This window comes from Aquarana catesbeiana, linkage group LG09, assembly GCF_042186555.1.
Source record: "Aquarana catesbeiana isolate 2022-GZ linkage group LG09, ASM4218655v1, whole genome shotgun sequence".
NCBI classification, from domain to species: domain Eukaryota; kingdom Metazoa; phylum Chordata; class Amphibia; order Anura; family Ranidae; genus Aquarana; species Aquarana catesbeiana.
The window spans coordinates 60,899,087-60,913,184 of record NC_133332.1 but is presented as its reverse complement, the minus strand read 5'-3'; the positions used below and the strand labels follow the sequence as shown (position 1 = coordinate 60,913,184).

The 14,098-nt window shown below is 39.7% G+C and overlaps 1 protein-coding gene across 1 annotated transcript in view; it reads left to right on the top strand.

The window, feature by feature from the left end:
- The window catches only part of LOC141107715 (cytochrome P450 2H2-like), a 96,837-nt gene that overhangs the window by 56,858 nt on the left and 25,881 nt on the right, over window positions 1-14,098 (top strand). Inside the window, exons 4-7 of the mRNA XM_073598636.1 lie at window positions 7,789-7,949; window positions 8,571-8,747; window positions 9,222-9,363; window positions 11,352-11,539. Coding sequence (XP_073454737.1) covers window positions 7,789-7,949; window positions 8,571-8,747; window positions 9,222-9,363; window positions 11,352-11,539 — 668 coding nt within the window. The remainder of the gene's footprint in view (window positions 1-7,788; window positions 7,950-8,570; window positions 8,748-9,221; window positions 9,364-11,351; window positions 11,540-14,098) is intronic.

Below are 14,098 nucleotides of genomic sequence, written 5' to 3'. Positions count from 1 at the left end.
AGCTTGGCATTGAATGCCATTGCTGAGCCTATCATCTACTAGGACCCCCAGATCCTTTTCCATCCTAGATTCCGCCAGAGGTTCTCCCCCCATTGTATAGATTGCATTCATATTTTTGCCACCCAAATGCATTATTTTACATTTTTCTACATTGAACCTCATTTGCCATGTAGTTGCCCACCCCATTAACTTGTTCAGATCTTTTTGCAAGGTTTCCACATCCTGCGGAGAAGTTATTGCCCTGCTTAGCTTAGTATCGTCCGCAAATACAGAGATTTAAATGTTTACCACATCCTCCAGGTCGTTTATGAACAACTTAAACAGGATTAGTCCCAGCACAGAACTCTGGGGGACCCCACTACCCACCCCTGACCATTCTGAGTACTCCCCATTTATCACCACCCTCTGAACTCGCCCTTGTAGCCAGTTTTCAATCCATGTACTCACCCTATGTTCCATGCCAATGGACCTTATTTTGTACAGTAAATGTTTATGGGGAACTGTGTCAAATGCTTTTGCAAAATCCAGATACACCAAGTCTATGGGCCTTCCTTTATCTAGCTGGCAGCTCACCTCCTCATAGAAGGTTAGATTCTTAATGAATCCATGCTGATTACTGCTAATGATACCGTTCTCATTACTAAAATCTTGTATATAGTCCCTTATCATCCCCTCCAAGAGTTTACATACTATTGATGTTAGGCTAACTGGTCTGTAATTCCCAGGGATGTATTTTTGGCCCTTTTTAAATATTGGTGCTACATTGGCTTTTCTCCAATCAGCTGGTACCATTCCAGTCAGTAGACTGTCAGTAAAAATTAGGAACAATGGTCTGGCAATTACTTGACTGAGTTCCCTAAGTACCCTCGGGTGCAAGCCATCTGCTCCCGGTGATTTATTAATGTTTAGTTTCCCAAGTCTAATTTAAATTTTGTCCTCAGTTAACCATGGAGGTGCGTCCTGTGATGTGTTATGAGGATAAACACTGCAGTTTTGGTTACTGAAGCTCCCCCGGTTCCCTCGTGAAGACTGAGGAGAAGAATAAACTCAATACCTTCGTTATCTCCCCATCCTTTGTAACCAGATGTCCTTCCTCATTCTTTATGTTGTCAATATTGTCTGTCCTCCCTTTTTTACTGTTCACATACTTAAAGAATTTCTTGAGATTTTTTTGCTCTCCTTCGCTATGTGTATTTCATGTTAGCCGTCCTTATTGCACCCTTACATTTCTTGTTGCATTCTTTATAAAGTCTGAATGATGATGATGATCCCTCAACCTTGTATTTTTTGAAGGCCTTCTCCTTTGCTTTTATATGCAGTTTTACATTGGAGTTAAGCCATCCAGGACTTTTGTTCGCTCTTTTAAATTTATCACCCAATGGGATGCATTGGCTAATGCCCTTATTTAATATGCTTTTAAAGCAAACCCAAATTTATGCCTTCTAGCAAGGTTTGTAGTTTAAGGAAGTTGGCTCTTTTGAAATTCGGTGTCTTTGTATTCCCCTTATGTTTCCTATTTGTGTGATTTATACTGAAGCCAATTGACCTGTGACCGCTGTTACCTAAATTGACCTGTAATTCCACATCCGTGATCAGGTCTGTATTGTTGGTAATCAGTAAATCCAGTAACGTAATAAGTTTATTTCTAGTTGGTGCATCTACCATCTGACTCATAAAATTGTCCTGCAAGACATTTAGGAACTGGCGAGCCTTAGATGAATGCGCGGTTCCCTCTGCTCAGTCTATGTCTGGATAGTTAAAATCCCCCATTATGATAACACTTCCCATCCTTGCTGCTAATCCAAATTGTGATAGGAGATCTGTCTCCACTTCCTCCCTCAGGTTAGGGGGCCTATAGCATACTCCCAGTATTATTTTCCCCTTAGCTTCATCCCTTTGGCGCTCTACCCATAAGGATTCCACCACCTCCCAGCTCCCTTAGTGATGTTATCTCTCACATTCACTTGTACATTATTCTTGATATATAGGCATACCCCTCTCCCTTTTTTTTCCTTCTCTATCCTTGCGATAAAGGGTATACCCTTGAATGTTTGCCAGCCAATCATGGGAGCTGTTGAACCATGTCTTTGAAATTCCCACAAAATCCAAATCCTCCTCATACAACAGTATCTCTAGTTCACCCATCTTGCCCGCCAGGCTCCTGGCATTCTCAGTCTTCCTGAGAATACTACCTTGGAGGTCCTCAATTTAGCTCCTAAGTCTAAATCGCTCTTTAGGACACTCCATCTGCCTCTGACTTTGCCATTGGTGCCAACCTGCACCATGACAGCTGGGTCTTCCCCAGCCCCTCCCAGTAATCTGTCCACCAGATCCGTGATGTGCCGAACCTGAGCACCCGGTAGACAACATACTGTTCAGCGCTTCAGGTCTTTGTTACAGATTGGCCTTTCTGTCCTTCTAAGAATTGAGTCCTCTACCACCAGAATCTGTCTTTCCTTTCCCTTCGCTCCCCCCCCCCCCCACTCTCACTGGAGGAGTTCTTCCCCCGGCAGCTAGGAGAGTCCCTCAGCTCCAGCAGTTGTAGCAGCAGGACATCTATCTAACCCAATTACACTCCACAAAGGAACTAGACAGGGCTGCCCCCTTTCCTGACTGTTATTCAACATGGCAATAGAACCTTTATCTCATTATCTAAATAGTACGGCACCATTACAGGGCATCCCTATAGGTGGTGAAGAGCTGCGAGTGGCCCTCTTCGCAGATGATATGCTAGTTTTCTCCTCCGCACCCTCCTCCGACATAGACAATATACAACAGATTTTTAATTCATTCTGTAGATGCTCAGGCCTAAAAATAAATTTCAGCAAAAGTGAGGTACTCCCTCTAAGTGCATCAGGCTCACGCAACCGGACATTTTCCTCCCCCTTTCCCATCAACAACAAATGTATCACCTATTTAGGAATACAAATAAGGAACCTTCCTCCCTCTACTTTCATAACTATCCTTCTCTGATCTCTAAAATAGTGGATGAGTTGAAAACATGGATGAAGCTCCCACTATCGCTCTCTGGGAGATGCGCCTTATTTAAGATGGTTTGATTTGCGTGACTATTATACCCCCTCCAAACCATACCACTGCTTATGAAACACAAAGACATTCAAAAAATAAATAAAGCGGCTACAGCTTTCATATGGCGCAACAAAAAAAAACAGAATTGCTGTAAACTGCACCTCCCAAGGAGCGAAGGGGGTTTTAAATTTCCTAATATTAGAGTATAGAATATTTCTTGTTTACTAAGGCTGGGTCTGGACTAGATACTTAAAGATTCAAAGTACACAAATTCTGACTTAGAGTCAGCCATGGTCAAACCATACAATTTATCAGTGCTTCTACAATTCATTGAGATCAACTCCAAACCACATCAAGCAGAACCTATTGATTCAGGACATTATTATTGCATGGAGGGAGACAAGAAAAAAGTTGGGACTCTCTCCTTATGTTTCCAAACACCTACCCATCCAAGGGAATCCAATGTTCCCTCCAGGCCTTCAGTTTGGGCCATTTTCAAAATGGAGAGACAAGGGGGTGATATATATTGTCTGCTTATATAATGAAGACCCAGGATCTCTTAAGCCCGTCAATTCACTTACTGAGGAATTCCACATATCAAAACATCATTCACAAATCTCAGACTTTATTAAAAAAACTTGCCCAAAAAAACACATCAGATTCCGAACATCCCTGATTGACAAACTGCTAAACGAGCAAAAACACTCAATTACAGATACATACAAACCACTGAACTCCTATTCTATCAAATCATTACACCACACTTCAGTAAAATCTTGGAGCAAAGATATACCTGGAGAGGATATTATTGATAAAATTTTGGAAGGCTTTAAGATTACCCAAAAGTTAGTAACGAATGAAACCTGGAGAGATTCGCAGTTCAAACTGATCCACAGAGCTTATACTTCTTTCCCCACAAAGCACAATACACCGAACGGTACCTCTTGTCCTTGGTGTTCAGACCTGAGACCAACCTTATTTCACCACCTTTGGACATAACCATCTCAGAATATTGGGATCGTGTCTTATCCTTAATGTACGGTGTGACAAACTGTCAACTACCAAAGGATCCCAGGCTCCTCTTGTTTGGCTATCCAAAACTGTGGAATCCCTCCAAGGGTATCCATACCTTGTTGTTCCAAGAAAACTATCAGTGGACACTCAAAAGTCCTTTAGTTGCTCATAGAACTATTCTCAAACACTGGATTTCCCCAACACCGCCCACCTTGTCCGAAACTAAAAAAGAACTCAAAATACTACTATTCAGGGAAAAACTGGACAACATACTACAAAATAACGGGTGCGACCAATGCATGGAATCCAGGTGGCATTCCTTTATTGATAAACATCTAAGGGCAACTGAGGAATCCTCTTTACAGACTTCGTTCAGATTCACAGCTAGTGTTTTTTTGACCCCTACGGTAACCCTCTCCAAATAAAAAAGTTGTTATCTTCATCTCCAGGGGTTACGACCTAACTTGTCTATAGACATAAATTATAACAAAGAACCACTGCTTGGACCCTTGCCCACCCAAGAAACTCAAGAGGGTTCGATCCCAAGATATCCCCTTCCTTCTCTCTTTTATCATAATATACAATTTTCCCCTTGGAAAATGGGATTTTTTAGGCACAGATTGTGAGACAATATATGTTTATAAAAAAGTTTTATTTTATCAAATAAGTAGTATCATAAAGAATAACATATATTTATAAAAACATTCATGGTTGAGTTGTTTTAATGAAGCATAAAAAATGCATATAATACCCAAACATTTGATCATGTAACACAAATATGAAAACATAAAATACAATTGTATTTCCTACGCAGTACGGAGTATGATAAACTCCTTCTTCAGGGATGGTTCGATATGTAGTTTAAAGTTTTAATAATGTAAAAATACAACACATAGAAAATAATTCTTTAGTGAACATTATATATCCAATAGGCATTCATAGCTTCGAAAAATGGCAACACATGAAAAAGGCAGAGAACATAAAGGTCACATTATTCACATACTCACATGTCCATAAATGAGTAGGGCTCAAAATGACAAGCACAGAGGCCAGATGGCCGCAATGGATAGATGGGGAGAAAAGGGGCGAAGAAGAGTATTGTCTCCTCACTCCGGAGAGACAGGCAGACACCGTGATCCCCCGTGTGCAAACCGGGACCAGCTCAGCAAGGAAATACTGGAGATGAAAGAACGGCATACATAAATTGGCCAGAACATCAGGCAAGGCGCCCTAAGGGGATTACACTATGTGTACACAAAAATAGATAATGGCACAAAGGCACATATATACTACTAAACAACTGAAAAAACACCCAAGAAGAACGTAATATCTGGAACAATGATGTAACTGATAACAGGAGGCAGGTCAGGTGAAGTGCTTGCCCTATTTTTTCCTTTGAAGTGGAGGAAAGATGAAATATTGGGCCAGTACATAGAAGGGCTCCCACAGACAAATGCAATCAATGGCGATACCTGGGAAAAATTCCTCAATGATTCTGCCGTTTAAAACTGGCATAAGAAGCACCCTAAAATCAAAGAAGGAAAGGGTTTGAAAAAAGAGAAAAGCAAGGATTCCAAACCAAAAGGACAGTAGAACACCATATAAATAGGTGTAGGGTTGGAGTAGTAACACTTACTTCTAAAACACAATCACCAGTGTCCTGCCTCTCTACTCGATCCCCAATGGATCTTAGCCATGAGAAGCTATCAATTTATGAAGCTGGTGGGTGGACCCACCTCAGTAACAGGTGAGAGCGATCACAATCAACTACTCACCTGCCTATGACTGCCTAACATGGTCCCACGAGTGCATGGTGCACGGCATCACCCCCTGCCCACATCCAAGATGGTGGCTTGAGCGGAGTGACGTCATGCGGCACGTTCCCACCGACATGCATGCCTACCCAGAAGAGTTGTGGCGTCCAACGAGAAAGATGATGGAAACAAGACCTTGCAGGGAAAAGGCAGCACCTGCGCAGTAGGCAGGAAAGCAGTCAGTTACACCTGAAAGTGGACGGGGGGGGGTAACTGACTGCTTTCCTACCTACTGCGCAGGTGCCGCCTTTTCCCTGTAAGGTCTTGTTTCCATATGATCAAATGTTTAGGTATTATATGCATTTTATATGCTTTATAAAAACAACTCAACCATTAATGTTTTTATATATATATATATATATATATATATATATATATATATATATATATATATATATATATATATGTTATTCTTTACGATACTACTTTTTTGATAGTATAAAACTTTATATTATTATTGTCTCACAATCTGTGCCTAAAAAAATCCAATTTTCCAAGGGGAAAATTGTATATTATTTCAATTAGGGATACTGGCCTTTATATAGCAAACAACAAACCTCCAATTCTTTGAGAGATTCTCTCTTTTATCTTCCTTCTCTCTCTCCTTTCCCTCTCTTCTTATCCCAAGGTTACCCCCCACCCAGTGTTTAAATAACATTTTTAACCTTTTGTATAAGTGACACTATGCCAATAGCTGTTATGTATCGGAGCAAATTAGGGCATTTTGCCTCGGGTTTCTTAAATCTTTGACCTTATATGAAACACGTTATGCTTCATTTTGCTTTGTTATGTGAAAAAACTCAAGAAAATATATTTGAAAAAAAAATACCACCAAAAGAAAGCTCTATTTGTGTGAAAAAAATTATATACATTTAATTTGGGATCAGTGTTGCCCGTGCAATTGCCAATTAAAGTAGCAGAGTACTGAATAGCAATATTTTACCCCTGGTCATGAAGGGGGTAAAACCTGTTGGACGTCAAGTGGTTAAATTGCCAGCAAAACAACAGCTCCCGGATACTTAATACAGTTATTAAACAAAGCATCCAGAGGCCCCCCCACACACACAAAATACAGCATGGGGTTTCCTCAGTGCATAACAGGTCCTTTAAGTTTGGTATGACTATTATGAGGGGAACCCATGCAAAAATTAAGAAAAAAAAAGCATGGGGTCACCCCTAAAATTCTATACCAGATCCTTGTCCAAGCATGCAGCCTGGCAGAACAGGGAATGGTAAGGCAAGCGTCTACTCAACTCTTGAACCATACCAGGCCACATGTCCTCAACATAGGAGCCCCCTGGCAAAGCGCCTTGCCCCCATATTGATGAGGATAAGGGCCTCGGTTGTGGGGGTCGGTAAGTGGGGGGCTTATCAGAATCTTTAAGTCAAGGGGTACATATTACCCCTACTCATTCACAAAATAAATGTAAAAAACAAAACAAGTATCACCATGTACAACCACCATCAAACACATCATCCAGTGATATAGATTCATATCAGTCATGATGCCAGACTCTAGTTGACCCACCACAGAAAAAAGCACCAGGTACCAAAGCACGTCTTGTCTTTTCGATAGACTTCTGCTGAACGACAGGTCTGAAAGATAACAGCTCATATATACAAAGGGGCAGGGTCTCTCAGGTGACATAATTGACTAAATATGGATATGACTATATCTGGTCAATTATGTCATTGGGACACACTTTAAAATTCATACCCGATGAATGGGTATATGTTCAGGTGTTCACCCAAATGCCAAAACAGCCAAGCTTGTGTTCGGACTTCACCTTCCGCTCATCCTTTATGTCAGATTAATCTGTAATCATTTAGTATTTACTCAAGGTCCTCACACATTTGAAATGGTTTACCAAATTCTAGATACGGATGTTGGTGACAAAAATGCTGACTGGTTCTGCTTGTGTAATAACAGATAAACCAATAAACCCAATGTATCTGCTAAGATTGGCTGTCTCCAATGTCATATGCTCCATTGTATTTGGAGAGAGATTTGACTACGAAGATAAGAAGTTCATGTCTCTTTTGGAAATTATTCAACAAATTGCAACTCTGCTGAACTCCCGACTGGGCCAGGTAAATATATATAGTGTATGATTGTATGTGCATTAACGCTACATATATTTTATATGGGTTTATGAGACAATGGCCTTAGCATCCTTCTGAGAAAATGGCCACCAGGACCAATAGAGAGGGTTTCTTCAGGACATTGAAGCAATACAAGATCTACTCAATCTAATGACTAGGGACAAAGTGTAGAGAGGAGTAAGCCTGTCATAGGATTAATTAGGTCATGTGACAGGCCTCTCCTCCTATCCTGACTGTTCTCTATGGCATTATGCAGAGAGCATACTGTATGACACTGAAGACTTCACACCGTGCTTTCAATTTCACAAACTAAAATTTAAATAAAATGCATACATTGATTGGAATTATCACTGCAATGTCCTGTGGAAAGTAGTATCCAGGCACTGTTTTAAATTGGACCCAATCTGGCTTTTTTAAACTTCAGTCACACATACAAAACATTTGAGGCCCAGCACTAATCAGAGAAGTTTTTCAAAGGATGGCAGTAGGTTAACAATTGACAGGAAAGCTGAAAATTTGGAGACTTGTTTTGGTAATGTTCAATATGTTAAAAATGTAAGGAAGATGTATTGCTCATTATTTAACACCTTAATTAAAAATTTGTTTCAGCTTTTTAATCTATTCCCAACCTTAATGAGCCATGTTCCTGGCCCCCACCAAAAAATGTTTAAACATTTTGAAAAATTTGACGAGTTTGTGATAGAAATGGTGGAAGCTCACAAGGAGACATTGGATGTGAACTACACTCGAGACTTTATAGATTGCTTCCTAATTAAAATGGAAGAGGTGAGTTTGACTTTTAATTATTGGTCTACAATCTGATATTTTTTCTAAAGGGAGAAATGTTTTACAGGGGTATGTCAGCTTTTACTATGTGGCTGGTAAAAAAGTACAAATGTGTCAAGTGATACCACACTGTAATGTATATATACTATGGCTCTATTGTACATTCTAGGGTTGTTTGCCACTTTAAAGGTTACTCTTGGCCGGTATACTGATTGAATATTAATTTGTGAGAATTATAGGAAAAGGTTCATAATTTGTCCAATGCCTGTGTTTAATGGCAGCAATCTAAACTATTGGGGAAGGACAAGAATCTTGAGGGTGGTTTGTTCAAACCTGGTGCTCCAACGATATGCAGAAGAAAAACCCATACGAGCCAGGTTGGGAGTCTGATTTAGGATTAGTGGGGACTTACTAGGATTGTGGAGGCCTTATACCCCATTTGGATGTTAAAATTACTCTGAAAATATTTTTCAGGAAAAGAACAACCCAAAAACAGAATTTCATAAGGATAATTTAGTAGGAACAGTAGCTGACCTGTTCTTCGCTGGGACTGAGACTACAAGTGTAACATTGAGACATGCCTTCTTGATACTACTCAAATACCCTGAAATACAAGGTAACATCATGTTTTCTTAGCAGAACATTAAGGGCCATTGCCCTATCTAAATTTGAAAATTTAACTTTGAGATGCCTGAAGGGAGCATAACCGGCCTGCTGAATGACAGACTTTTGTTTGCTTCAAATGGGTTTTGGTTTCCTATACATGTCTATGGGAATGCAAAACTCACTTGTCAAATGTAATGTAAGTCAGAAAAAAGTCAACTGCAGGACAGTTGCACCTGTCAGTGAATTCGGATGTAATTGACACAAGCCCAGAGCAGATCTTAATTCAGTTTTTCATCTACGTATTGCTGAACTGCATCATCTCAGATGCTTGCTGCATCTCACAAACAAAAAATCCTGAAATCCCAATATTAGGAAGTTGTTTTTTCTACAGCAGCCAATAAGATTTAAACCTGTTTTGGAAGTTGAGATGTGATTTGCAATGGTGTCACTATTGCCATAGGAACCCATGTGGCTACTATTGAGCCCAAGAATGGTAAGGGGGCCCCATTAACCTCCCCGGTGGTATGATTATGTCAGATTTTTGCATCCAAAAGCGATACATTGTTTCACATGGAAATTTGGCATTTTATATTGTAGGCCTGTAATTCTTAGGAATAACTCACTTAAATATGTCCAAAAAAGAGTCTAGTAGACATCCCGGGTATGATAAAGTTTGAAACATGAAATCATAAATTATAATACAATAAATAACTATAAATAATTAGAAAAAATAATAATATAATAAAAGCAAATTTTATTCAATAATGTAATCAAATCAAAAACACAGAAATTTGCTCAGTTGCAGAATTGTCGCTGTCGTCACTTTCAGTGTTTGATGACGATTTTCCTCACAAATCACTATCACTCAATTCTGCAGGTGATTTTAATTTACCATCGCTGTTTTCTAGCTGGTCTAAAACCGCTTTTGACGTAAAGAGATGCTTTTTGGTTGCCGTGGACGTTCTCAAGTTTCCAGGCAGAAAGAATAGCATATATAATATAAAAGTGCAGGCAGGCACTGGACAAAGCACTAGGGACAAAAGGGAGGTGAAATGATTTGATACAGTAATGTAATCTGTAAAGATTACAGTGTAGTGTATGTGTTATGTTTTTTTCACTTTTTTGAAATTCCTGCCACCTCCATCCCCTGCGTCGTGACGCTCACAAGGAATGGAGCCTGGAACACAGTACATCGGGCGGAGGATCTGGCCACCGGACACAGCGGGGAGACATCGCAGGATCCTGGGCACAAGGTAAGTAACCTTTACCAGGATACTGCGATGCAATCCCGAGTGTGTCTCAGGGTTACCGCTAATGTTACTGAAATTTAACCCAGAGACACTCTCTGGATTACCGTTAGGGAGGTTAAGGAAGTTGTCTGGTGTCTTCATTTAGAATTCCAGGTGTTAGAGAAAGAAATCCCAGAGCATTCCATTCAAATTTTACTATAGAGCCCTATGAATTCTAGTTATATCCCTGGTTATTGGTGATGCTAGAAGCAGGGAGAAGAAGTTACACAGCACCAGGCTCCTAGAAGGATGCTGCAATCAGCTTCCCTATGGATCTGTGTGTGCATGTGCAACAAAGGATTACTTGGATCAGCTTTTCTGAACCTTTCCATCACAGAGGAACCTTTGCAATAACTTTGCATTCTCAGGGAACCCCTGCTAAAAATGACTATATCTACAACTCATGTTACATTAGTGTGGTGGTCAATGGGAAGAATTCTCCTTACACGTTTGGTCGTTGGAAGAATTAACCCCTTACTGATAGCTAAAAAGATCAATGGTATCACTCAGAACTTATCTGAGAGGTAGATATTGCTCATTGCTCAAGGAACCCCAAGCAACCTCTAAGTCTGGAGGAACCCTGATTTGAGAAACCCTGACTTATTTCCAAATTATTCCCAGTGTAAAAATATCACTAATCTTACATAAATGAATAACTATAGAATTGATGTGTAATTTTTTTAATGTTCTTTTCTTTCTGTGTGCTCAGAGAGAATCCAAAAAGAGATTGACAATGTAATAGGCAGTGATCGCTGTCCATCAGTGGAGGACAGAAGTAAGATGCCATATACAGATGCTGTCATTCATGAAATCCAGAGATTTGCTGATATTGTACCAATAGGAGTGCTCCATGCAGCCAGCAAGGACACCACGTTTAGAGGATATCACATTCCAAAGGTGCTCTTCTCAGTTTCAGGATGGTCTGAGATGTTTCTCTGTTCTGATCTATCTATCTATCTATCTATCTATCTATCTATCTATCTATCTATCTATCTATCTATCTATCTATCTATCTATCTATCTATCTATCCCCAAGAGTCTGGTAAGGATGGGGGGGGGAGGGATGCCGTCTATTTCCCTTATTTTAAGGACACAGCAGCCTTAAACACCTCAGTGCTGAACAGCTTCACCCCTTTCCTGCCCAGGCCAATTTTCAGCTTTCAGTGCTGTCGCACTTTGAATGATAATTACTCAGTCATGCAACACTGTACCCATATGACATTTTTATCATTTTTTTAGACAAATAGAGCTTTCTTTTGGTGGTATTTAATCACCACTGGATTCTTTTTTTTTTGCACTATACATGAAAAAAGACCAAACATTTTAAAAAAAAAGCACGCTTTTCTTAGTTTCTGTTGTACAATTTTATAAATTAGTAATTTTCTTCATAAATTTTGACCAAAATATATACTGCTACATTTCTTTGGTAAAAATAACCCGAAGCAGTGCATCTTTTTGGTCTTTGTGCCAGTTATAGATGTTACAAGCTATGGCACCAATCATTGAAAATTGATCACACCTAATGTACTAACGGCCGATCTCATTTCTTGAGGCCCTAACATGCCAAGTCAATACAAATACCCCCCAAATGACCCCTTATACAGCAAAGGTATTTAGTAAGAGGCATGGTGAGTTTTTTAAAGTTGTAATTTTTTCCCACAATTATTTGGAAAATTAAGAAATTAAATAATATTAGCTTTTTTTCCCATAAAAATGTCATATTAACAAGTTATATTTCACAAACGGCATGCAGTATGTTTACTTGCAACTACACTCCAAAACACATTCTGCTACTCCTCCTGAGTATGGAGATACCACATGTGTGAGACTTTTCCACAGCCTTGCCACATAAAGACCCAAAATCCAAGTAGCACCTTCAGGCATTATCCACTTTAAGACCAGGCCTTCTTTTGACACTTTTTGTTTACAAGTAAAAATCTGTATTTTTGCTAGAAAGTTACTCAGAACGCCCAAACATTATACAGTCAGGTCCATAAATATTGGGACATCGACACAATTCTAATCTTTTTGGCTCTATACACCACCACAATGTATTTGAAATGAAATGAACAAGATGTGCTTTAACTGCAGACTTTCAGCTTTAATTTGAGGGTATTTATATCCAAATCAGGTGAACGGTGTAGGAATTACAACAGTTTGTATATGTGCTCCCACTTTTTAAGGGACCAAAAGTAATGGGACAATTGGCTGCTCAGATGTTCCATGGCCAGGTGCGTGTTATTCCCTCATTATCCCATTTGCAAGGAGCAGATAAAAGGTCCAGAGTTAATTTCAAGTGTGCTATTTGCATTTGGAATCTGTTGCTGTCAACTTTCAATATAAGATCCAAAGAGCTGTCACTATTAGTGAAGCAAGCCATCATTAGGCTGAAAAAACAAAACAAATCCATCAGAGAGATAGCAAAAACATTAGGTGTGGCCAAATCAACTGTTTGTAACATTCTTAAAAAGAAAGAAGGCACTGGTGAGCTCAGCAACACCAAAAGACCTGGAAGACCACAGAAAACAATTGTGGTGGATGACTGAAGAATTCTTTCCCTGGTGAAGAAAACACCCTTCACAACAGTAGGCCAGATCAAGAACACTCTCCAGGAGGTAGGTGTATGTGTGTCAAAGTCAACAATCAAGAGAAGACTTCACCAGAGTGAATACAGAGGGTTCACCACAATATGTAAACCATTGGTGAGCCTCAAAAACAGGAAGGCCAGGTTAGAGTTTGCCAAACAACATCTAAAAAAGCCTTCACAGTTCTGGAACAACATCCTATGGACAGATGTAGGGCTGCAACTAACGATTATTTTCATAATCGATTAGTTGGCCGATTGTTTCGCTTAATCGATTAATCGGTTAATAACCTTAAAAAGAAGTGTGGTGTATAATTTAGTTAATATGTAAAGTTTAAAAAAAAGGCAATTTATTCCTAAATATCTTTATACGCAGGGGTAAAAATAAATGACCAACTATATGGTTAGGGAGTAAAATCTTTAATCCTCTCTGAGAATAACAGACAGAAGAGATATACTCTATATACTATTAGAGGTTGAATCTGGACTCAGATCAATTTTTTTTATTTAAAGAAAAAAAATTCTAGACTGTTTTGCAGATTTTCAAACAGAACTGTAATATTACATGCTTTTCTGCAGCTTCTCCATTGAAGTATATTGAACCAAAAAAGCACCGTTTTGCATTGAAAAAGGTCCTTGACCCCTTCCAAATACACAGCAGCTGAAAAAAGCTTCTGTTTAGCCTTCTCTCAACCTTCCTGCAAGCCCTCCTCCCTGGACGATCCCTCCCCTGGATACCGAACCCGGAAGCGGACGGACGACCTGTGACGTCATGCACGCTCCACGCCGGCCCCTAGTCTCTTCCTGATGGCCACAGAAGGAGCTCCCGGCTGGTAATCCACCTTCTGCAGCCCAGCATCCCTGCAGCATCA